This window comes from Lepidochelys olivacea, assembly GCF_965140295.1.
Source record: "Lepidochelys olivacea isolate rLepOli2 genome assembly, chromosome: 9".
Taxonomy (NCBI): domain Eukaryota; kingdom Metazoa; phylum Chordata; order Testudines; family Cheloniidae; genus Lepidochelys; species Lepidochelys olivacea.
Window position 1 is genome coordinate 47,139,582 of NC_140419.1, and position 21,608 is coordinate 47,161,189.

Below are 21,608 nucleotides of genomic sequence, written 5' to 3' on the forward strand. Positions count from 1 at the left end.
AAAGTTATTTACTTGTTCCCATAATACAAGATCTAGGGGCCACCAAATGAAATTAATGGGCAGCAGGTTTAAAACAAATAAAAGGAAGTTCTTCTTCACTCAGCGCACAGTCAACCTGTGGAACTCCTTGCCTGAGGAGGTTGTGAAGGCTAGGATTATAAAAGGGTTTAAAAGAGAACTGGATAAATTCATGGAGGTTAAGTCCATTAATGGCTATTAGCCAGGATGGGTAAGGAATTGTGTCCCTAGCCTCTCTTTGTCAGAGGGTGGAGATGGATGGCAGCAGAGAGATCAATTTGATCACTACCTGTTAGGTTCAGTCCCTCTTGGGCACCTGGCATTGGCCACTGTCGGTAGATAGGATACTGGGCTGGATGGACCTTTGGTCTGACCCAATATGGCCATTCTTATGTTCAAGTTTGGTTATAAGGACCTTAAACAGCACTGATAACTTAACCCAAGATCGTGCTAGTTGTTTGTGGTGCTTATGGTCAGTGAATGGGTGGGTGTCTCTCTTCCCTTCACAAATTCTTCTAAATTAACATCCCTGCACTGTTTCCTTCATCTTTTTGATATCAAAATGCATTTGAATTAAACCCAACCTGTTGTCAATCATTCAGCACATAATGTATGACACCTTTAATTCATTTTCAGCAAAGACTGTATGGGTATACCAGCATATTTTCAAATCAGAACTACATGAGAATACATGGCATAGCTTCACTGCTCAGATGGGGAGGCAGGTGCTCTCTGGACACATTTATGAGGCTGAATGCTACGGTTGGCAAGAGCCCAGAAGTCAGAGGTGCTGACAAGCAGGCTGCCTCAACTGGCTGGAGTTCTCTAATGATGAAGCGGGAAACAGTGCACTGATAATCTAGCTAGAAGAACAGCAGTGGGAGTGATGGGGTCGGGGTACTAATGTTGCTCCCCTCTACCATATACCAGCCTGTTAACATAGGCACAGGAAAAATGGGACATGAGAGCAGAACTATTCATCAAGTCCACAATACTGGGGGGGGGGGGGGGACTGAGTAAACAGATTTAGACACAGCACATTAGTGCTTACATCTAGTTACTAAGGTATGCTGACAAATACCATTTAATACTCTTCTAGGATTTACTATACTGTGTGTGTGTGAGATTTAGCCCACAAGCTAGCATTTTTATTCTTCTACATTTCAGATTTGTGAATGAAAACTAACAGCCTGTATGCTTACCTTGCTTCCAGTAACAAAGGGGTTGACAACCACTTTGTAGTCAGGGACGTTGTCACTGCTTTAGAATCTGCCTTTGCTAGAGAAGAGCTGAACCAGATTCCAAGAAGTGCAATAAAAATTCCCATTTTATAGAAAATGCCTAGAGGGGAAATAAAGAAATAAAGTTTGTCTCTGAAACATTCCATTTATAATGTCTAGGGGGCGTTGTACAGAGTCCTAGTCCACCTAAAATGTAAGTCCAGGTTCTATTTGAAATTGAATGGCCTGTGTTATGCAGGAAGTCAGGCTAGATCATAATAGTCCTTCCTGGGCTTAAAATCCAAGAACCTAAGAATATTAGGAGACAAGGATTATAAGATTAGACGCCTCAGCTACAGCCAGGACTAAAATCATGGGAACACAAGGGCATGATAACCAGCTTTTTTGCACATTTATTCCTAGATTTGAAGGTCAGAAGAGACCACTGTGATCATCTACTCTGACCTCCTACATAATATAGGCCACTGAACTTCACCAAAATAATTGCTGTTTGAATTACAGCAAGGGTTCTCAATCTTTTTCTTTCTGAGGCCCCCCAAACATGCTATAAAGACTCCATGGCCCACATGTGACAACAACGGTTTATCTGCATGAAAAGCCAGGCTGACATTAGGTGGTAGCAAGCAGGGCAACTCCCAGGGCCCCACACCATAGGGGGGCCCTCGAAGCTAAGCTGCTCAGGCTTCAGCTTGAGGCCCGGTTGGCAGAGCTCAGGGCAGTGGGGCTTTGGCTTTCTGCCCCTGGGCCCCAGTGAGTCTATTGCTGGCCTTGCTTAGTGAACCCCCTGAAACCTGCTCACAGCCCCCCAGGAGGCCTCAGACCCCTGGTTGAGAACTGCTGAACTACAGCATATGTTTTAGAAAAACTTCCAATCTTGATTTAAAAATTGTCAGTGATGGAAAATCTACCACAACTCTTGGTAAATTGATCCAATGGCTAATTATCCTCACTGTTAGAAACTTATGCTTTATTTCCAATGTAAATTTTGTCTAACTCCAACTTCAAGCCAGTGCATTTTGTTAGACTACTGTCTGCTAGATTAAAGAGCCAATTATCAAATTTCTTTCCCCATGTAGATACTTATACACTGATCAGTTCACCCTTTAACCTTCTTTGTTAAGAAGCTCAGTCTGTTTAGCTTGAGACTGTCACCATAAGATATGTTTTCCAATCCTTTAATCTTTCTTGTGGCTCTTCTTTGAGCCCTCTCCAATTTAAAATCCTTCTTTAACTGTGGACAGCACAACTGGACACAGTATTCCAGTAGTTGTCACACCAGTGCCAAATACCAACTCAAGTTACCCTCCCCACCCTACTCAAGATTCCCGTTTATGCATCCAAGTACTGCATTAGCCCTTCTGGCCATAGTGTCTCACTGGGTTATCGTGGTGGATATTCACCTGGACATGGACTCCAAGTCTTTTTCAGAGTCTCTACTTCCCAGGATAGAGTCCCCCATCCTGTAAGTAAGAGCTACATTCTTTGTTCCTAGCTGTATACATTTATATTTGGCCATATTAAAATACATTGATTGTTTGCATCCAGAATACCAAGAGATCCAGAATGCTTTCAGACCTGTCCTCTTCATTATTTGCTATTCCCACATTTATGTAATCTACTAAACTGCAGTGATATGTTTGTTCTCCATGAGCTGGAAGAAATGTCAAATAGCATAGGGCTAAGTAACGATCCCTGCAGGCCCCCACTAGAAACACACCTGCTTCATGATGATTCCCATTTACAATTACATTTGGAGACCTATCAGCCAGTTTTTAATCCATTTACTGTGTACCATATTGTTTTGTATGCCAACTAAAATGCCCTATGGGAGTCTAGGTATATTACAAACAGATTACCTTTATCAACCAGTTGAAATCTCATCAAAAGCACAAAAAATAGTTTGACAGGATCTACCTCCCATAAACCCATGCTGATTGGCATTAATTATATTACTCACCCTCTAATTCTGTGTGTCCTGTATCAGTTCTACATTTTTACTGCCAGAGACCCCTCCTCACATACAGTGTGCCCTAAAAAGGCATTCTACAAACTGGTCAAATTTAAATCAGGTGTAAGACTAAGTTTCTGACTCTTTATGACAGGTTTCAGAGTAACAGCCGTGTTAGTCTGTATTCGCAAAAAGAAAAGGAGTACTTGTGGCACCTTAGAGACTAACCAATTTATTTGAGCATGAGCTTTCGTGAGCTACAGCTCACTTCATCGGATGCATACCGTGGAAACTGCAGCAGACTTTATATACACGCAGAGAATATGAAACAATACCTCCTCCCACCCCACTGTCCTGCTGGTAATAGCTTCTCTAAAGTGATCATCAGGTTGGGCCATTTCCAGCACAAATCCAGGTTTGTGGATCACCAGCAGGAGAGTGAATTTGTGTGGGGGGGTGGAGGGTGAGAAAACCTGGATTTGTGCTGGAAATGGCCCAACCTGATGATCACTTTAGAGAAGCTATTACCAGCAGGACAGTGGGGTGGGAGGAGGTATTGTTTCATATTCTCTGCGTGTATATAAAGTCTGCTGCAGTTTCCACGGTATGCATCCGATGAAGTGAGCTGTAGCTCACGAAAGCTCATGCTCAAATAAATTGGTTAGTCTCTAAGGTGCCACAAGTACTCCTTTTCTTTTGACTCTTTATGGTTATTAAAAATCCTACACCCATTTCATAACTGTAGAGATTTATTGCTAGTGTCCTGACCAAAGTCAGATTCTAGGGTGATGGGAGCCAGATAAGATTACATAGAAGGCCCAGTTAGATTCAGTGGGTCCCTTCACTCAGGGATACTCTTTCCAAGGAGTCAAGGGCCCTCAATTCTCTCTGGAGGCTGACTTAAGGATGAGGGCCCTACGGACAAATAAACTGGGGACCCTAATGGAAGGCCACGCTATAGTTTACAAGACACGTGCCATGGAAATGATGCCATTATATCCTCTCTTCTGCCCCATCCATTCACCATGTTGCAGCTAATGTTAACTTTCCCATGATGACTGAGCCTCACCCCAAGTCTCAAATTCTTCCATTAGCTTTCTGTCTCATTCCTCCAAAGTTCAAACTCCTTAGCCTCATTTACTAAATGCTACATGGGGCCACCCCCACTCTGCTTACATCATGGCTCTCACTCCTCTCCTCCTTTTGCAAAATTTAATTTTGGTTTAATTAAAATGTATCCACCCATAACTCTGGGCACATTACACTCCACCCACCTCTTAGAATGTGATTTCTGCATCTTTTTCATGCTGCTGTCTGCCAGTAACAGCTTTCCTTTTCCACTATGCCAAACCAGCTCACTCTGATCCTTTAAAGTCACTTTTTTTCAGCTAACATTCCACCAGTAACAACCCTCCCTCTGCTCTTACTTCATTATGTGATCCTTGACTTTGATTAAGTTAAAAGAAATAAACCCTTAGAATAAATGTGTCCTCCACAACTGCATAATCACGGTATATGTTTGCCCTTGGGAAGTAGCCGAGTTGGCAGCATGTGAGATTGCTGCAGCACTTCACTTTGGGCTTTCTCCTCCCACACTGTAAACAGTCAACATTGTCGTCTAACCCCCTACTTCCATGGACTTTAACAGAAGCTCACATGATGGGCCCTTCCTATCCCAAACTATTGCATATCGTTGCAGTGTACGGTTAAACAAATCTCATTCCAGTGATGACTCTGTGGAAACAAAACTTAAAATCTCACTCAGGTCAACTCCTCCTTCCAAAGTCAATTTTAGTTCTGTGGAGTTTATTGTGGGGGAATCTTTTGAGTAGAACCTTGTCTTTTAAGGTTTCATCTACTGCACATGTACAATTAAAGATCTCATGCCATTTGTTTTTTGGTCAGGTAAAGGCATGCCCTCATGTTCTTGAAATAAACCTTCCTATCCTTCATAAAGATGGGGCAGATCTCTTATTATAGTTTTGATATGTAACAGAAAAATGAACTCTGTCCTGTCTAGTGAGTATGCTGGCACAGCAGCAGACAATCTGTCATGGACAAAACCACCCCTGCTGTGGAGATGCCGTACATGGTTGTTAATAATAATAAGACAATGCATGAACTATTCTGGTCAATGGTGGACAGCAGAACTCCTAGGAAACCAACCAACCTGGTCAGAAACATGGGGGCTGGCCTGAGAATGATGAAGGGGTTGAGCTCCCTGAATATGGTAATAGCATGAATGACTGAGACACACAGAACTTGCCATGGTCTCTGTGAGACAACTGAAAGGAGAATAGGCTGACCTCAGACACTATAAAGTAGGTGTTTGTTTCATTTTAAAATAGTCTTACTTTGTTTTTAATAAAGCTGCTGAACTGTACTGGAAATGCAATTTCCTCAGAGAAAGAAGCAAGCAGATGGCAAGACCCTTGGGTATGGGGTAAGTTACAGAGGTCTGTGAACCTTTACACTATACTCTGGAATCTGTCTAGAAATCAGACACTCACAGGATTACACTCCAGGGAAAGGCCCCACCCTTGGGCAGCAACTCAAAGACCAAAAGAAGGGACACAGATATTTATTTAGAATTAATAACTAATAAGAGACCTATTCAAGGCTCTGGGAACTCTCAAACATTGACAATACAAATTAAGTCCCTGCAGCATTTAAATCAATTCAGCAAGAGCTCAACCTGCCCCTTCGAAAATCTCCTTTCTACGTGTTCACATAGGAAGCACAACCTCAATCTTCTCCAAAAACACATCAAACAGCTGTCTTGTGCAGCATGGCCCGAAGGTCTCCAAATTCCAACTATTTTAGACCAAGGATCATTGATGTTATACATCTATATAGGACCCAGTTTGGGAAACATTTATTAATGTGAATAAGCACATTGGTAAAACGGGCTGTTATTTGTAGCCTGTTTTAGAATCTGTGGGAATGAAAAGCAATATATACAGGTCAAATATGAACTGTGTCTGAAGCAGAACCTGGCACAAGAGAGTTTGCCCCTGTGAAGTCCATGTTCTTAAGCATGGATCTGGCAGGATGTCAGCAGGTGAACAGATTCCTCTCAAACCCCTCATTCTGGAGCTCAGATAGAACACATTGGGGTGATAACAGATATGCCATACGTGTTATGACCTACTCCTAAACACTCTGCAAGAATAGCAAAGGCTGGGAGATAGCGCCAAGAGGCATCCTATAAAAAGGAACCAGGAGAAATTGACAGACACTGACACATAACAGAAGTTGCAAAATAAGGGTATCCACATACAGGTGTGTCACAATCACTAATAAATACTGTTTAATTAGATATCATGTATTTGGTACTGTATACTTTCTCTGTAACTTGTAGCTAAATTCCATGTATCCTGAGGCACAGCTGATGGGAATAACAGGCTAGGAACCATCAGACTCCCTCATAACTGCTACTAAGCCTTCACAGTTAAGTCAGGACAAACCCAGGTTTCTTTTCTGCATTGGACATCCACCATCACAGCCCCTCATTAAGTCCAGTAGAAATGGAGATCTGGATATTCACTTCAGTGACTGTATTTGTGTATGTTCCAAAGGCACTGGTGAGACCACAAACCTAATAAATAAGGTGTCTGACTAGAACCACTACTTTGAAAACAAATTATTTGCTTTAACAGGATGGAGATCCCTTCTAACAAACAACCTAGCTCTTTTGAGTTCTAGACCCTAAAGAACTTTACAAAAATAAGTATAATATCTCCATTTTATAGATATTGAAACCGAGGTTAAGTACTTGTGCAAAGTCACACTATGAGCCACAGACAGTGTTGGAATTTGGGGCCAGATGTTCCGACTCCTAGTCTAGTATCCAAATTTGTTTCCACATAGTGCATTTTAAAATCAAATATAAATGAACCTGTAAATCGTATTTCTTCATTAATAATAAAGGGGGAGATTTTCAGACAGAAAGAGGAGGGAGATGCCTAACTCCAATTGACTTTCAGTTGGAGTTAGATTGCTCAACTCCCCAGTGTGCCTTTGAAAATCTCCCCCAAATGGTTTCAGATGTGTGAATAAAAAACAGGACAGCATTAGCATGGTTTGGAAACTAAATATATTTCCACTGAAGCTAAAAGCCTGTGACCACATTAACACAATGTACAAGACTGTACAAGATGCTCAATACAGGAAACCATGCTCTTTAGTCCATGTATCATAACAGGAGTGTCAAGGACTGTTGTGGTGCAGAGTTGCTCCATCCCATAAGGTGTTTTCTGCACTATTGGTAATTTGTTCAAACAGAAATGAACTGCGATGCAATGCATGACTCACTGTAACCCCCTGAGTTCCAAGCCACGCTAATATCAGGTAGCACTTTACATCCTGAATGTGCAAACAGACACGGCTTGCACAGGTAACGCTCTCCCATTACAGCACAGTCCTTGTCCCAGACTCTGTGCTGGCCAGCCCCACGGATGCCAAGCTGAACAACGGCAAGCACAGCAGATGGCAAGTGACACAGAAGATAGTCAGCGGGAACCCGCGAGGTGTGAACCAGGGCGAAGCCCGGCCCCAAAACTCCGTCCATGCAGAAGGGCTGCAGGGACACACGAGCTGTGACCTGCCAAACATCACGCTGCGCCAGAGACCTGCCCGGCCACAGACACTGCCTGGGGTCTGCCTCCCCGCGACAAAGCTGGATCCCCTCTCCACCCCGCACGGAAACGGCAGGCTCCCCCTGTTCCTCACCCCAGCCCCCACAGAGAAGGAGCTGCCCCATACGGGCAGGGACAGCCTAGCCCAGCCCCCGCGTGAGGGACACGGACCGGCCGGCTCTGTTGGCGCCGAGGGGCCGCTCGACCCAGCGCGTGACCCGCACTCCAAAGGAGGGGGCACGCACTGCCTAAGACACCTGCTGTGCGAACGTCCCGAGGCCACGAGCTCCTGCGGTTATTCCACCTGTGAGCGGCCGCCACGCTCCCTTCCGGCTCCAGCCGCCTCCGCTCCTCCGGCTAGGTTCCTTCCGGGCAGCCTGCTTCCGCTTCCGCCCTGAGGCCGGACACATGGAGGACCGACTCCCATAGAGAGGAAGCAAGCAGCGACAGGAAGTGGCTAGAGCGTCGCCCGACACCCATCTTGCGCGTGGCGCAGGGGAGGCGGTTGTTTTATGGTGGGTATTTTACCGCTGGTCCTCCCAGCCTGACAGCCAGCGACGGCACAGGAGTCCAGACCATGAGGGAGGGAAGGAGCCTAGGAATGTTCAGGAAAACTGCTCCCTTGGGGAGAGACACGTTACACTCTGCGTGGAAATGCCTCCACCTCCCCCCCATATAAGTCAGCTCAGCGTGTGGCCAGCCGCAGCCCCTCAGTGCTGCTGCCCTCTGATCTGCCCTGTGGACCTGTCTAGTTTGGGTGCCCAGTTTTAGACCCCTACAGTACAGCACAGCCTGCTTTGCTGAGGTGTGCCCCCCACAACTGCATGAAGTATGGGAGCCCCGGTTGCTTAGCATTTCTGTATATCAGGCAATAGGTGTCTAAAGATGGGCACTGAAGTTAATACTTTCTGAAAGTTTGCTCTTAGGTGGGAATTGACACCCACATAACTGCAAAGCCTCAGAGCTCGGGGGGCGGGCTAACGGCAGCAGGCTGTTTGTGTAACAGCAGAGCTAGGTGTGAGATTATAGAGCTCTTAAGATCTGTGTTACTATATATTCCTATAAACTACCTGTTGCAGGTAATGGAAAAAAAATAGCTTATTGGTATCTGGAGTGGAGGATGTTTTGCACCAAGCCAAGGAAATCAGAACTGCACCTTTAAAAATCAAATACAAATGAACTGTGCAACTCCTGTATATCCTGTTTATTCATTAATAATAAATGGGGAGATTTTCAGACAAAGAGGAGGGAGATGCTAGATCCCAGAAATTGAAGAGCCTTTTAGTGTTTTTCAGATGCATTAGTAGAAACATGAGGCTAGAGGGGATATTATGCAGGCCCAGATGGAAGTGAGCAGGACTGTATGCAGGTAAAAGCCAATACCAGCAAGGCTAAACAGCCACCCAAGCGGTCTTTGTAACTGCACAGGCTAAAGCTGAACTTGCCCACACTAAGATCAAATACATCAGAGTAACAGAAGAACTGAATAGCAACCGCACAGGATATACTGGGTCCCGCTGCCTATGTTACTGCCCAGGCTGCTATTGCTGAGGACTCAGTAGCTGTCCAGCAAATAGTGGTCAAGGACCCAAAATCCACCCAGCCTGATAGAGGCTTAGCAGCTTAGGGAAAAAAATCCAAACCCAACCATCAACATCCTCAATGGCACCACAGAATTGGTGGTAGAAGTGCCTGTGTTATCACTAAAATATATTCTAAGTAACCGCCACACTGCAGGGCCCCAGAGAAAATGCTGCCAACCTTCCCACCACTGGAGCAACCACCTCTGCCCCTCAGAACCCCTGCCTGGTTCCCATCCCAATCTCTGAGAAAAACAAACCATTTAAGCCTCTTCAAAGTGCCCCCCAACCTTCCAGACACTCCTGACCACTACTCCCAAATTACAGGGCTGAGACTTAGGAGACCTTGGTTCCATTTCTAGCTCTACCCCTAGCCTGAGTGACCTTGGGCAAGTCACTTCATCTCTGTACCTCAATTTCCTCATCTGTAAAATGGGCATAAGGACACTGATCACTTTCAAGTCTACTGATGAAAAGAGCTAAGGTCCTATTATTATCTACATTCCTCTCTCCTCCAAACCCAACCTAACAAGCTCCCATTCCCACAGCCTTCCCCTATACAGGCTGTACTCCTTATTCCAAAGTAGTTCACATTTCTCTGTTGAGTCCTAAAGGGTTTGTATGGTAAAATTAGGGATTATGCAGAGGTGATTGTTTTATTGAAATGCTATTTTGTTTATATGAACTTTTAAAAACGTTAATAAGATTATGAAAAAATAACTGTTTGAGCAGCTGCTTACAGCTTGGTATCTGCCGGGCAAAATAAGAGCTCGCTTCAGGTATGAAGCTATGTCCGCTGTGCCTGCCAAGGCGGTCTCGTGCAGCTATGGGAACCCGGGTGAACCACTGCCCAGGCTCGAACGGAAGCCAAAGCCCCACCGCCGGGCACAGGGCTGCAACCCGCAAGAAGGCTCAGCGATACAGGGAACCTAGTTCTAGGCTCTCTACACCTCCACGCAAAGCACATCTCGCGAGACTACCTTATTACTACCCTGGATGCAAATTATATTTCCGTCAGGGCCCAGCGTCGCCACTGTCCTGGCCAATCATTGCGCAAAATCAGGCCCCGCCTTCTTCCGTATTCTAGCAGGATTGTATCTGTGGCCCCCTCGGTTTGAACTACGTTTCCCAGAAAGCCCTTCGCGAAGCCGTTTTAGCCTATCCCTGCGCAGACTAGGCGGGACAACGCCGCTGTGGGCGGGACCAACCGGAGCCAATCAGGCGGAGGGTGGCTGCGGCGGTGGAAAGAGAGCATCGGTGTCAGCGGGTGAAACAAGTCTGCAAGCAGCTGCGCGAGGCCGCATCGCGCGCGGGGCAGCAGGTAGGCCAGCTCAGGGACACCTCCGCGCGCGGTGCGGCCGAAAAGGGGTTTCGGAGCCGGAGTCCGGGCGACTGGAGCGGACCCGGCGGGAGAGGATCGCGGGAGGCTGAAAGGAGGAAAGGGGACCCGGCTGCGGTTTCTCGGGGGCCAAGAGCTGCTTCCCCCGCGGGCGTTAGCGGGGGCTACCCGCGTTTGTTTCAAGCTGCCCTGCGGGTACAAATGGTTTGTTGCTGGCCGCTGCGCTTTATTGCTTGTGAACATCCGGGCTCTGCGCGTCCCTCACAGCAATAGGGGGCGGAATCTGCCGTGGAGAATTGCTCCCTATTGGCCCGTAGGTTCTTATCCCATTGGCTAGTTCTCTCGTGAGGTCATCAATAGGACGGGCTTCCGATTGGTTGAGAGTACTAGCCTTAATCTGCGTTTAATTGGCTCATGGCCCAGCGTGATCCTGGATTGGCGCAGGACTAGTGATGCCGTCTGCGCTACTCCATCCAATCAGCGGAGGCGCGAGTAGCCGGTTTATGCGGGTCCCTGCTGTAACAGCCCCTCTGGCCCGTTGCGCAGGGCTGGTCCCCACTGCAGGCCGGGGGGTGCCCGGGGTCTCCCTCTCTCGGAGCTGGGGGCTGGGTAAAGCAGATGTTCCGAGCTGCTGCCGCGCAGCCCCGGGGTCACGCTTGCTGTGCTGTGTATAGAGCATTGCTCACGTTTCCCGGGTAGTGCCCCTCTGAGAAACATCCCCTCGCCCTCCCAAATCTGGTCTCTCTCATCCAAAGGCCAGCTGAACTCCGCGCTGCGGGGGATCAGACTGTGGAAACGTCGGGCACCGGTGTGTACCGCTCTCCGGCTTCCATTCCCAAGCGAGAACGTGTCTGCTTTCAAACCAGATTTTTTTTTTCCCCATTAAAATTCATAGTCATTCTCCAATTGTCCCGTGTAACAAATTGTCACCTCAGACCCTGGATGACATGGGAGGGATCAAATCTCATCCGGGTCAGCTCTAGCATAGTTAGTTGAACATATTGCTAGGATTATGTTGCTTTAAAATATTCCTTATCTTGTGCAGGTGGGAATGAGTTCTCAGCAGTTTCCCCGTTCTGGAGCCCTTCCTGCAGGACTAGGACAAGCTCCACCCCCAATTTCCACCAGTGGATCTACAGGGCTGATAAACCCAACAACCACAGGTAAGACAGCTATTGGAGTTTCATTCTTCCTGCCAAACAGCTTCATTCTGAGGAATTTTGAGACAATTTTCTGCATGCTCTGCAGAATTTTATTGAAATGATTGTGGATATTTAAACACATCAAGGACAGACATGACTCAAACTCTGATATAATTAGGTATATTAATTTGAAGAATTGTAAGAAGCTCTTCTTCCACTCCCCACATGTCGTACTGGATCAGTGTGGGCTGGGAATGTGCAAGTTGCCTTAGGAAAACAACGTTAGCAAAAACATTTTGACCACAAGCCCCTGTTTAGAAATTATCTAAAAAGTAAATTATAGTTGGTGTAGGACATTCTAGTTGGGGAGGGGAGAATGCAAAGAAATCACAGGTAGGTGGGAACTATAGGGAGCGGCTTCAGAGCAAACCACACAGAAGTAAACATGGACCATGATCACCTATAAATAGAACTGTATGATTAGCTGATGTATTAAAGGGACACTGTCAGAAAGTGGATTTTAAAAAAACAATTGATTTGTCAATGTTCCTTTAATTATTTGCTAAATAAGACTATATGTCCAATAGTTTTCAAACCCACTTTAGAAATACTTGTTACTGTTTCATTATCTCCATAACTCTTGACTGGTGTTTGATGTCTTAGGTCCCAATTCTGCAATGAGGTCTGTGCTACCAGATGCCTGCCCCGACCTGGAGCTCATTGCAGGATCAGGGCCTGAGTAGTGAGAATTGCCACATTACTGATGCCTCCAGCAGTAAGTCAATCTGATCTTACAGAGTAAGATGGAAGGAAGTATGTTTTTAGTAATCAAATGCATAATTATGGTAGGAGATTCTGAGAGTTGTACAGTAAGTATAAAACAAATTCTACATAGGTTTTGATTGCCTAATAATAACTAGTGTTTAAATACAGTTTACAGCTGAGCTTCTTGTGCTCATATGAATTTATGAGATGGAAATAAAACAGAGATTCCAATTTTAGTCTAATTGTCATTGTCATTGTGGCAGCTTTGTGTTTTGATTGTTATAGTTTTTTGCTTTGATGCTTTATTCTTATTTTTAATTAGATGAAGTGGTTGGACAATCTTGCATTTAGTGAAGTCTTTAATAAAAAATTAAATTGAATCCATGTCATGAGGCCTTAGTCATTTGCGTGATGGTCTTGATCAGCTTATTTTATTCATTTAAATTTAATTATTCACTTTAAAGAGAGGCTACAATTAGAGGTTTATTTTAAGAAAGACGATTGTGACTTGGGTTAGACCAGGATGTGTGGGGATAATCCTTACGGCTCTAAGAGGAATGCAGAGCACGCTTTGCAGGAGGATTGATGACATTCTGGAGACTTTTGTTTTTCGAGCAGGTTTTTCATACCAGGAGTAGTGAATGTCTCTTGTTCAGGAGGTTTTAAACAAACTGCCTTTGTATGTATGCATTTTGCACTCCATTTCTAGGCTTGTGGGCAAGAGTGCATACTTCTTACCCATTTTTATCCTCTTCTTTTCTTTTTTCTTTCCTCAGCAGTGAGTGATGAATCTAATCGAGAGTCAGAAGTTGCTCCCAGAGAGCACATGGGCCCTGGTGGCTCTCTACAGTCTCGTGAAGAGAAACAGGAACCAGTGGTTGTTCGGCCATACCCACAGGTTCAGATGTTGGCACAGCACCATACGGTCCAATCTGGTGCTGCAGTTACAGTGACCGCTCCGCCGGCACATCTGACTCCAGCAGTGCCACTTTCCTTTTCAGAGGGACTTATGAAGGTAAAGAGGTGGCTCATGACTGAGTTGATAGTGAAAATAAGCCACCAGCGGAGTTAATACTTTCCCAGTGCAGTCAAACAGCTCTAGGCTAATTTCAGTTGTGTTTCATTTACCTTCTCTTGACTTAAAATGTTCTTTTCTATAAATTACCTAATTTATTTATTCAGCTCTTTTTCTGTGCTCTTTTTCTGTGCTCTTTTTCTGTGAATATGTGCCTCTTTGGTGTGATGCCCCTACTCCAGATGGCAGATTGGGAACCTTGCAGCCCCTAGGTAGCATTTTGTGGCCTTTCCGCTTACTTTATTTCTTAGATTAAGGATGATCTAAATCAATTTTACAACCCCCTATTCCTTCCTGGAAGAGGGAGGAAAGAATGTCAGTGAGATACTCACTTGTACATATAAATAGAGCATTAAAACGAAGTTATGAAGAATCATGCACAAACTAGGCAATTCCTATAGCTGGGCAGAATCCTTTTTGTGAGGATGGGGTTAAGAAGACACAAAAAGGGGACCTTTGTAAGGGATGGTTGTAACTTGAGCAAAGGGTTGATTACAGCCATTTTCTCTTTTTCCATCTAAGCCTTAACTAAACATGATCTAAGATCTAATTGGCAGAAGAAGTATCGTGCAGAAAATCTAAAGGTTAAGAAGGGAAGAGAAAAGGGAGATGAAAGGTTTTTTTAAAAAGTAAATCAGGATACTGATGTCTTGTTTGGCTTTTTGGCTGTATTTGTGATGTTTGTTTGTTCTGTGGTATCTCCCAGAGTGTCTAGGTGTGATTGGGGTTCTGCTGTGCTAAGTAATGTCCACAAGGAGACATTATGAAGAGTTGCTTCCTTCCAGTTTCTCTCACCTGAAAGGGACCCATGCTTCTTCCCTTCCCCTCAAAACACACACATCCTGCTAGCGCTATTGATGCAAACCTCACCAGGCTGTGATTTTTTTAGGAGAGATCTCTACTTCCTTGGATTGAATTGTCACTATTTTTTTGTTTCTTGCAGCCTCCTGTGAAGCCCACCATGCCCAGCCGGCCCATTGCTCCTGCTCCACCCTCTACAATGTCAGCTCCCACCAAGGTTCCTGGGCAGGTTACTGTTACCATGGAAAACAGTATCCCACAAGCCTCAGCTATTCCTGTGGCAACAATCAGTGGACAACAGGTTTCCTTTTTCCCTCCCTTGTTATTTACTAAAATGGGATGTTGGCTGGAAGTTCCTCTGTCCAGAAACCATCAGTAGAGCAGGGAAACCTTGAGAGGGGGATGAACTATTCCATCATTGCTCCCCAAAGTATTAGTAACCACCAAGAGTGTATGGAGTTGAGAGCAGACATCCCCAGCAATGTATAAGAAAAATGCAGCTGAGTAGGGAGATGAAGCAAAGGCCGTAGGGCCCCACCCCATTAAAACCCGAGGCCAGTGGTGGGCAACCTGTGGCCCATCAGGGTAATCCGCTGGCGGGCTGCCAGTTTGTTTACATTTGCACGGCCACACGCAGCACCCTGTGGCCGTGGTTCTCTGTTTCTGGCCAATGGGAGCTGCGAGAAGCAGCGGCCAGCACGTCCCTGTGGCCCTTGCCACTTCCCACAGCTCCCATTGACTGGGAATGGTGAACTGTGGCCACTGGGAGCTGCGGGCAGCCATGCAAATGTAAACAAATTGTCTGGCGGCCTGCCAGCAGATTACCCTGATGCGTGCAGATTGCCCACCACTGCCCTAGGCAGGTGACAGTTGCATCTCCTTTGGTCCATCTGATAAGCTGGGGCCAAATAAATCTGTAGAAATCTGCTGATTTAGGCTCATTCGTCAGAACAAAGCACAATCCCTTCTGCAAAGGTGAAGCTATCATTTTACTCTTTTAGAAAGCTACTAGTTTTAGTTTTGAGACTCCATTTGACAGAACATACAAGGTGGTAGCATACTGACCTGCAAGCAGACTGAAATAATAAGCATTTTCTTAAACTCTCCCACTGTTGCTGCTCAACCAACGGACATGCTAGTATAAATGGATGCTGTTTGTTTGATTTTATTTTAAATCACCTTGTTGTCTAACTCTACTCAAAGCAAGTCCAGTTGTATTGGTAAGCAACTGGTTTACACTAGTTCTGCTTTTTGTAGCCCCACCAGTGCTGTCCCACACCAGACCAGTAGAGGAGAACTTCTGAAAGCTCTGAGCGTAGGCGAGGCTTTGGTGTGAATGCTTGTCAAAGAGTTGATGTGGCACTTTAGAGACTAACAAATTTATTTGAGCATAAGCTTTCATGAGCTACAGCTCACTTCATTGGATGCATACAGTGAAAAATACAGTGGGGAGATTTTATATATACAGAGAACACGAAACAATGGGTGTTACCATACAGACTGTAACAAGAGTGGTCAGGAAAGGTGAGCTATTACCAGCAGGAGAGTGTGGGGTGGGGGAACCTTTTGTAGTGATAATCAAGGTGGGCCATTTCCAGCAGTTGACAAGAACAGTAGGAGGGGAATAAACAAAGGGAAATAGTTTTGCTTTGTGTAATGACACATCCACTCCCAGTCTTTATTCAAGCCTAAGTTAATTGTATCCAGTTTGCAAATTAACTCCAATTCAGCAGTCTCTCGTTGGAGTCTGTTTTTGAAGGTTTTTTTGTTGAAGAATTGCCACTTTTAGGTCTGTAATTGAGTGACCAAAGAGATTGAAGTGTTCTCCGACTGGTTTTTGAATGTTATAATTCGTGACGTCTGATTTGTGTCCATTTATTCTTTTACGTAGAGACTGTCCAGTCTGGCCAATGTACATGGCAGAGGGGCATTGTTGGCATATATCACATTGGTAGACGCGCAGGTGAACGAGCCTCTGATAGTGTGGCTGATGTGATTAGACCCTATGATGTTGTCCCCTAAATAGATATGTGGACACAGTTGGCAACGGGCTTTGTTGCAAGGACAGGTTCCTGGGTTAGTGTTTTTGTCATGTGGTGTGTGGTTGCTGGTGAGTATTTCAGGTTGGGGGGCTGTCTGTAAGGAAGGACTGGCCTGTCTCCCAAGCTTATGCGCAAATAAATTTGTTAGTCTCTAAGGTGCCACAAGTACTCCTTTTTGCGGATACAGATTAATATGGCTGCTACTCTGAAACCTGTCAAGGAGTTAGCAAAAGCACGCTCCTGAAACTTGCGTTTCAAAGCTCATTTGCCAAAACCAGTTTTCAGCTCTAGCAAGTGAAATACCATTAGGTTAACATAAAGTGTTTAATGTAACATAAGTGTGATACCTACTAAACTTTATTTGTAACTGGTTAGCAAGTATTGTTCACGAATTTTTAGGGTAGGTGTTTCTACCTACTAGGGATTCACACCAAGTATTGCCTTTTAAGTGATGTTCCTAAATATGCCTGGAAAGGCAGTTACAAGTGAAATATGGGGAGTTAATTTAATATGTTGCAGTTCTTCCCAGTCTCCCATCTTTCTATTCATTTCTGCTGAATGGAGTGATATGAACTGTCTAAAGAGATCAATAGATGCAGAAATGCCACCTGCCCAATTGAAATGGGACAGTGACTTGGAGAGAAAGAGAAATTGGTAACTGACACATACTTGCCTGAGTAGATGTGTGTTGGAGAGTTTTCATTGAAAATGGAAGGAGGCTGCAGCTTCATCCTGCAGAAATGTTTGTCTGTACCCCCCCCTCATTTATAATGTCTCTGCATACTGGTGTTTTTCCACAAAACTGTTAAATGTGGTTTGTTGCTGCCTTTAACCTTTTAACATGGGCAATTACCTGCAAATGTGATCTTTTTCTCTGGGCAACATTTCTCATGGAATCCTCTTTTTTTCCCTGCAGGGACATTCCAGTAACGTGCAGCATATCATGGCAACAAATCTTCAGATGTCTATCATCCGAAGTAGTGCTCCTGGTCCCCCTTTACACATTGGAGCTTCTCACTTACCCCGAGGTGAAGTCAACATGGCCTGTAAAAATGACTCGTTTTTCACACCTGCTCAGGAAGGCTGCATCTACACTAGTTTCTTTTTTCCCTTAAAATTTCCCACTATTGTTAATGCGGGTATCACTCCAGGGGTAAGAATGCTAATGTAAATAGGATTCCAGATAGCTGCTGGCATTTTAAGTGTTATATTTTCTAAAACTGCCTAGTGCAGGTGTACATGATGGTGCTTAATATGCTGGCAGCCACCAGCACCTCTTCTGTTTGAACGCTGCTGGAAAAACAGTGGGGTACTTTAGAAAACATGGCCTAGTTTAGGTAGGTCTATTGTGCAAAATGTCATGGCTTATTCACTGCTCGCTCCTGGTTGCTTACTATGCCTTGCAGTCTGTCTCCTTTCCTACCCATCCGCCACAATATCATTCCTATTCTGCAGTAAAGTGTATTACTGTATTGAGTGGCCCACATTCAGACTTGTGTCTGAGATAACTGTTCTTAGGTAAAATCAGATTGATACAAAAAAACACCTACCAAAGTTTTTTTTCCATCTCCTTGTCCTCTGTACTTGCATGGAACATCGGTATGTTTAGATCACAATATTATGCAGTTGCTCAAGAAAGAAATCTAAAACTTACTTTAAGCTCATTTTTAAAAAATACTGCTCTATACTCTTAATAGTGATTTTCATTCACAAACAGGTATACAGCTCTAAAGAACATGCACTCTGGGCATGCTGCACTTTCAGTGATCCTATATTTGTGCATGCAATATTTTGCATGAGAAAAACTGTATTTCACCAAAGTATTTGGGAAAGAGTGTGTAGCTGTATTTGCAGTCTTTTACAGCCCATATGGAAGAAATTGCATGTACCCATTTTTGTCATCGTTTTTTGAGCGTTTAATTTGTGTCTATTTGTGCCTTGTGGGGAACCCACTTTAACATCAATTGCTCTTTGTATTTTCATTTAATACTTATTTTATTTTTAGTCTGTCTGTTTGCAATGACTTGTTCGTATTTTCTTCCTGTTAAATTACTCATTCTAGATAATATTGAGCAAAATCTGTAGAAATGGTATGTTTTCCATCAAATTATTTGACTGCATAATATTTGGAGTGAATCATTATGTTTGTGATCCTCTTGTAAACACAAACAGTTGATTTTTCGATGAGCTAAAATTGCTGTTGAAATGCTTGATGTTTTGGGTGATAACTAGATTCGGAAAAGCAATTTTTTCACACTGTAGATGTCTGATCATTTTGGCACAGCAAACAGTAGACAGATTACTGAACTGATACCAGGCATTTTGCTGTGGTGTTTTAAAAGATAAATTCCATTTATTGTGCATCCATCTTTCCTCTGTACTTCAGCAGATGCAGATAGATTACTACAATTGCTAGACCACTTTTTACACATTCATCTAATATGCAGGGTATTTCAGTTACTCCTACTCACTTATTTCAATAGTTTGGAATTGAAAAAGATCAGATTTATGAAATAACATTATTAAATGTAAGAAATTGGAACATAAGAATAGTCATACTGGGTCAGACCAAAGGTCCATCCAGCCCAGTATCCTGTGGCCAATGCCAGGTGCCCCAGAGGGAGTGAACCTAACAGGTAATGATCGAGTGATCCCTCTCCTGCCATCCATCTCCACCCTCTGACAAACAGAGGCTAGGGACACCATTCCTTACCCATTCTGGCTAATAGCCATTAACTTTTAATCCCCATGAATTTATCCAGTTCTCTTTTAAACCCTGTTATAGTCCTAGCCTTCACAACCTCCTCAGGCAAGGGGTTCCACAGGTTGACTGTGCTCTGTGTGAAGAAGAACTTCTGGTTATTTGTTTTAAACCTGCTACCCACTGATTTCATTTGGTGGCCTTTAGTTTCTATATTATGGGAACAAGTAAATAACTTTTCCTTATTCACTTTTTCCACCAACTCATGATTTTATATACCTCTATCATATCCCCCCTTAGTCTCCTCTTTTCCAAGTTGAAAAGTCCTAGCCTCTTTAATCTCTCCTCATATGGGACCCATTCCACACCCCTCATCATTTTAGTTGCCCTTTTCTGAACGTTTTCTAATGCCAGTATATCTTTTTTGAGATGAGGGAATCACATCTGTACGCAGTATTCAAGATGTGGGCGTACCATGGATTTATATAAGGGCAATAAGATATTCTCTTGTCTTATTCTCTATCCCTTTTTTTAACAATTCCTAACATCCCATTTGCTTTTTTGACTGCCGCTGCACACTGCATGGATGTCTTCAGAGAACTATCCACGATGACTCCAACATCTTTCTCCTGATCAGTTGTAACTAAATTAGTCCCCGTCATATTGTATGTATAGTTGCGGTTATTTTTTCCAATGTGCATTACTTTACATTTATCCACATTAAATTTAATTTGCCATTTTGTTGCCCAATCACTTAGTTTTGAGAGATCTTTTTGAAGTTCTTCACAATCTGCTTTGGTCTTAACTATCTTGAGCAATTTAGTATCATCTGCAAACTTTGCCACCTCACTGTTTACCCCTTTCTCCAGATCATTTATGAATAAGTTGAACAGGATTGGTCCTAGGACTGACCCTTGGGGAACACCACTAGTTACCCCTCTCCATTCTGAAAGTTTACCATTTATTCCTACCCTTTGTTCCCTGTCTTTTAACCAGTTCTCAATCCATGAAAGGATCTTCCCTCTTATCCCATGACAACTTAATTTACATAAGAGCCTTTGGGGAGGGACCTTGTCAAAGGCTTTCTTGAAAATCTAAGTACACTATGTCCGCTGGATCCCCCTTGTCCACATGTTTGTTGACCCCCTCAAAGAACTCTAATAGATTAGTAAGACATGATCTCCCTTTACAGAAACCATGTTGACTTTTGCACAACAATTTATGTTCTTTACTATTGTTTTAACTAATTTGCCCAGTACTGACTTACCGGTCTGTAATTGCCAGGATCACTTCTAGAGCCCTTCTTAAATATTGGCGTTATATTAGCTGTCTTCCAGTCACTGGGAACAGTAGCTGATTTAAAGGACAGGTTACAAACCATAGTTAATAGTTCCGCAGTTTCACATTTGAGTTCTTTCAGAACTCTTGGGTGAATGCCATCTGGTCCCGGTGACTTGTTACTATTAAGTTGCTCAATTAATTCCAAAACCTCCTCTAGTGACACTTCAATCTGTGACAATTCCTCCGATTTGTCACCTACAAAAGACGGCTCAGGTTTGGGAATCTCCCTAACATCCTCAGCCATGAAGACTGAAGCAAAGAATTCATTTAGTTTCTCTGTGATGACTTGATCATCTTTAAGTGCTCCTTTTGTATCTCGATCGTCCAGGGGCCCCACTGGTTGTTTGGCAGGTTTCCTGCTTGTGATGTATTTAAAAAACATTTTGTTATTACCTTTTGAGTTTTTGGCTAGCTGTTCTTCAAACTCCTTTTTGGCTTTCCTTATTACATTTTTACATTTAATTTGGCAGTGTTTATGCTCCTTTCTATTTACCTCACTAGGATTTGACTTCCACTTGTTAAAAGATGCCTTTTTATCTCTCACTGCTTCTTTTACGTGGTTGTTAAGCCACGGTGGCTCTTTTTTAGTTCTTTTACTGTGTTTTTTAATTTGGAGTATACATTTAAGTTGAGCCTCTATTATGGTGTCTTTGAAAAGTGTCCATGCAGCTTGCAGGGATTTGACTCTAGTCACTGTACCTTTTAATTTCTGTTTAACTAACCTCCTCATTTTTCTGAAATTAAATGCCACAGTGTTGGGCTGTTGAGGTGTTCTTCCCATCATTCCCCAGGAATGTTAAATGTTATTATATTATGGTCACTGTTTCCAAGCGGTCCTGTTATAGTTACCTCTTGGACCAGATCCTGCGCTCCACTCAGGACTAAATCGAGAGTTGCCTCTCCCGTTGTGGGTTCCTGTACCAGCTGCTCCAAGCAGTCATTCAAAGTATTGAGAAATTTTGTCTCTGCATATCGTCC

At 43.8% G+C, this 21,608-nt stretch overlaps 2 protein-coding genes across 11 annotated transcripts in view; one reads left to right on the forward strand and one right to left on the reverse strand.

Annotated features, from left to right (window-relative positions):
- The window catches only part of UGGT1 (UDP-glucose glycoprotein glucosyltransferase 1), a 95,787-nt gene extending 87,563 nt beyond the window's left edge, over positions 1 to 8,224 (reverse strand). For 2 of the 3 annotated variants that reach the window (XM_084638480.1, XM_084638478.1), the window contains exons 1-2: positions 8,102 to 8,209; positions 1,221 to 1,359 (exon numbers count right to left, since the gene is read on the reverse strand). In XM_084638480.1, the coding sequence (XP_084494606.1) occupies positions 1,221 to 1,345 (125 nt within the window). In that variant the 5' untranslated portion in view covers positions 1,346 to 1,359; positions 8,102 to 8,209. Of the gene's footprint in view, positions 1 to 1,220; positions 1,360 to 8,101 lie in introns of all 3 variants that reach the window. The other variant, XM_084638479.1, reaches the window with a different exon arrangement.
- Positions 8,225 to 10,628: 2,404 nt separating this feature from the next.
- The window catches only part of SAP130 (Sin3A associated protein 130), a 33,634-nt gene continuing 22,654 nt past the window's right edge, over positions 10,629 to 21,608 (forward strand). For 3 of the 8 annotated variants that reach the window (XM_084638306.1, XM_084638310.1, XM_084638309.1), the window contains exons 1-5: positions 10,629 to 10,745; positions 11,809 to 11,926; positions 13,447 to 13,685; positions 14,689 to 14,847; positions 17,505 to 17,616. In XM_084638306.1, the coding sequence (XP_084494432.1) occupies positions 11,815 to 11,926; positions 13,447 to 13,685; positions 14,689 to 14,847; positions 17,505 to 17,616 (622 nt within the window). In that variant the 5' untranslated portion in view covers positions 10,629 to 10,745; positions 11,809 to 11,814. Of the gene's footprint in view, positions 10,746 to 11,440; positions 11,572 to 11,808; positions 11,927 to 13,446; positions 13,686 to 14,688; positions 14,848 to 17,504; positions 17,617 to 21,608 lie in introns of those variants that run through there. The other 5 variants (XM_084638308.1, XM_084638311.1, XM_084638312.1 and 2 more) reach the window with 3 other exon arrangements.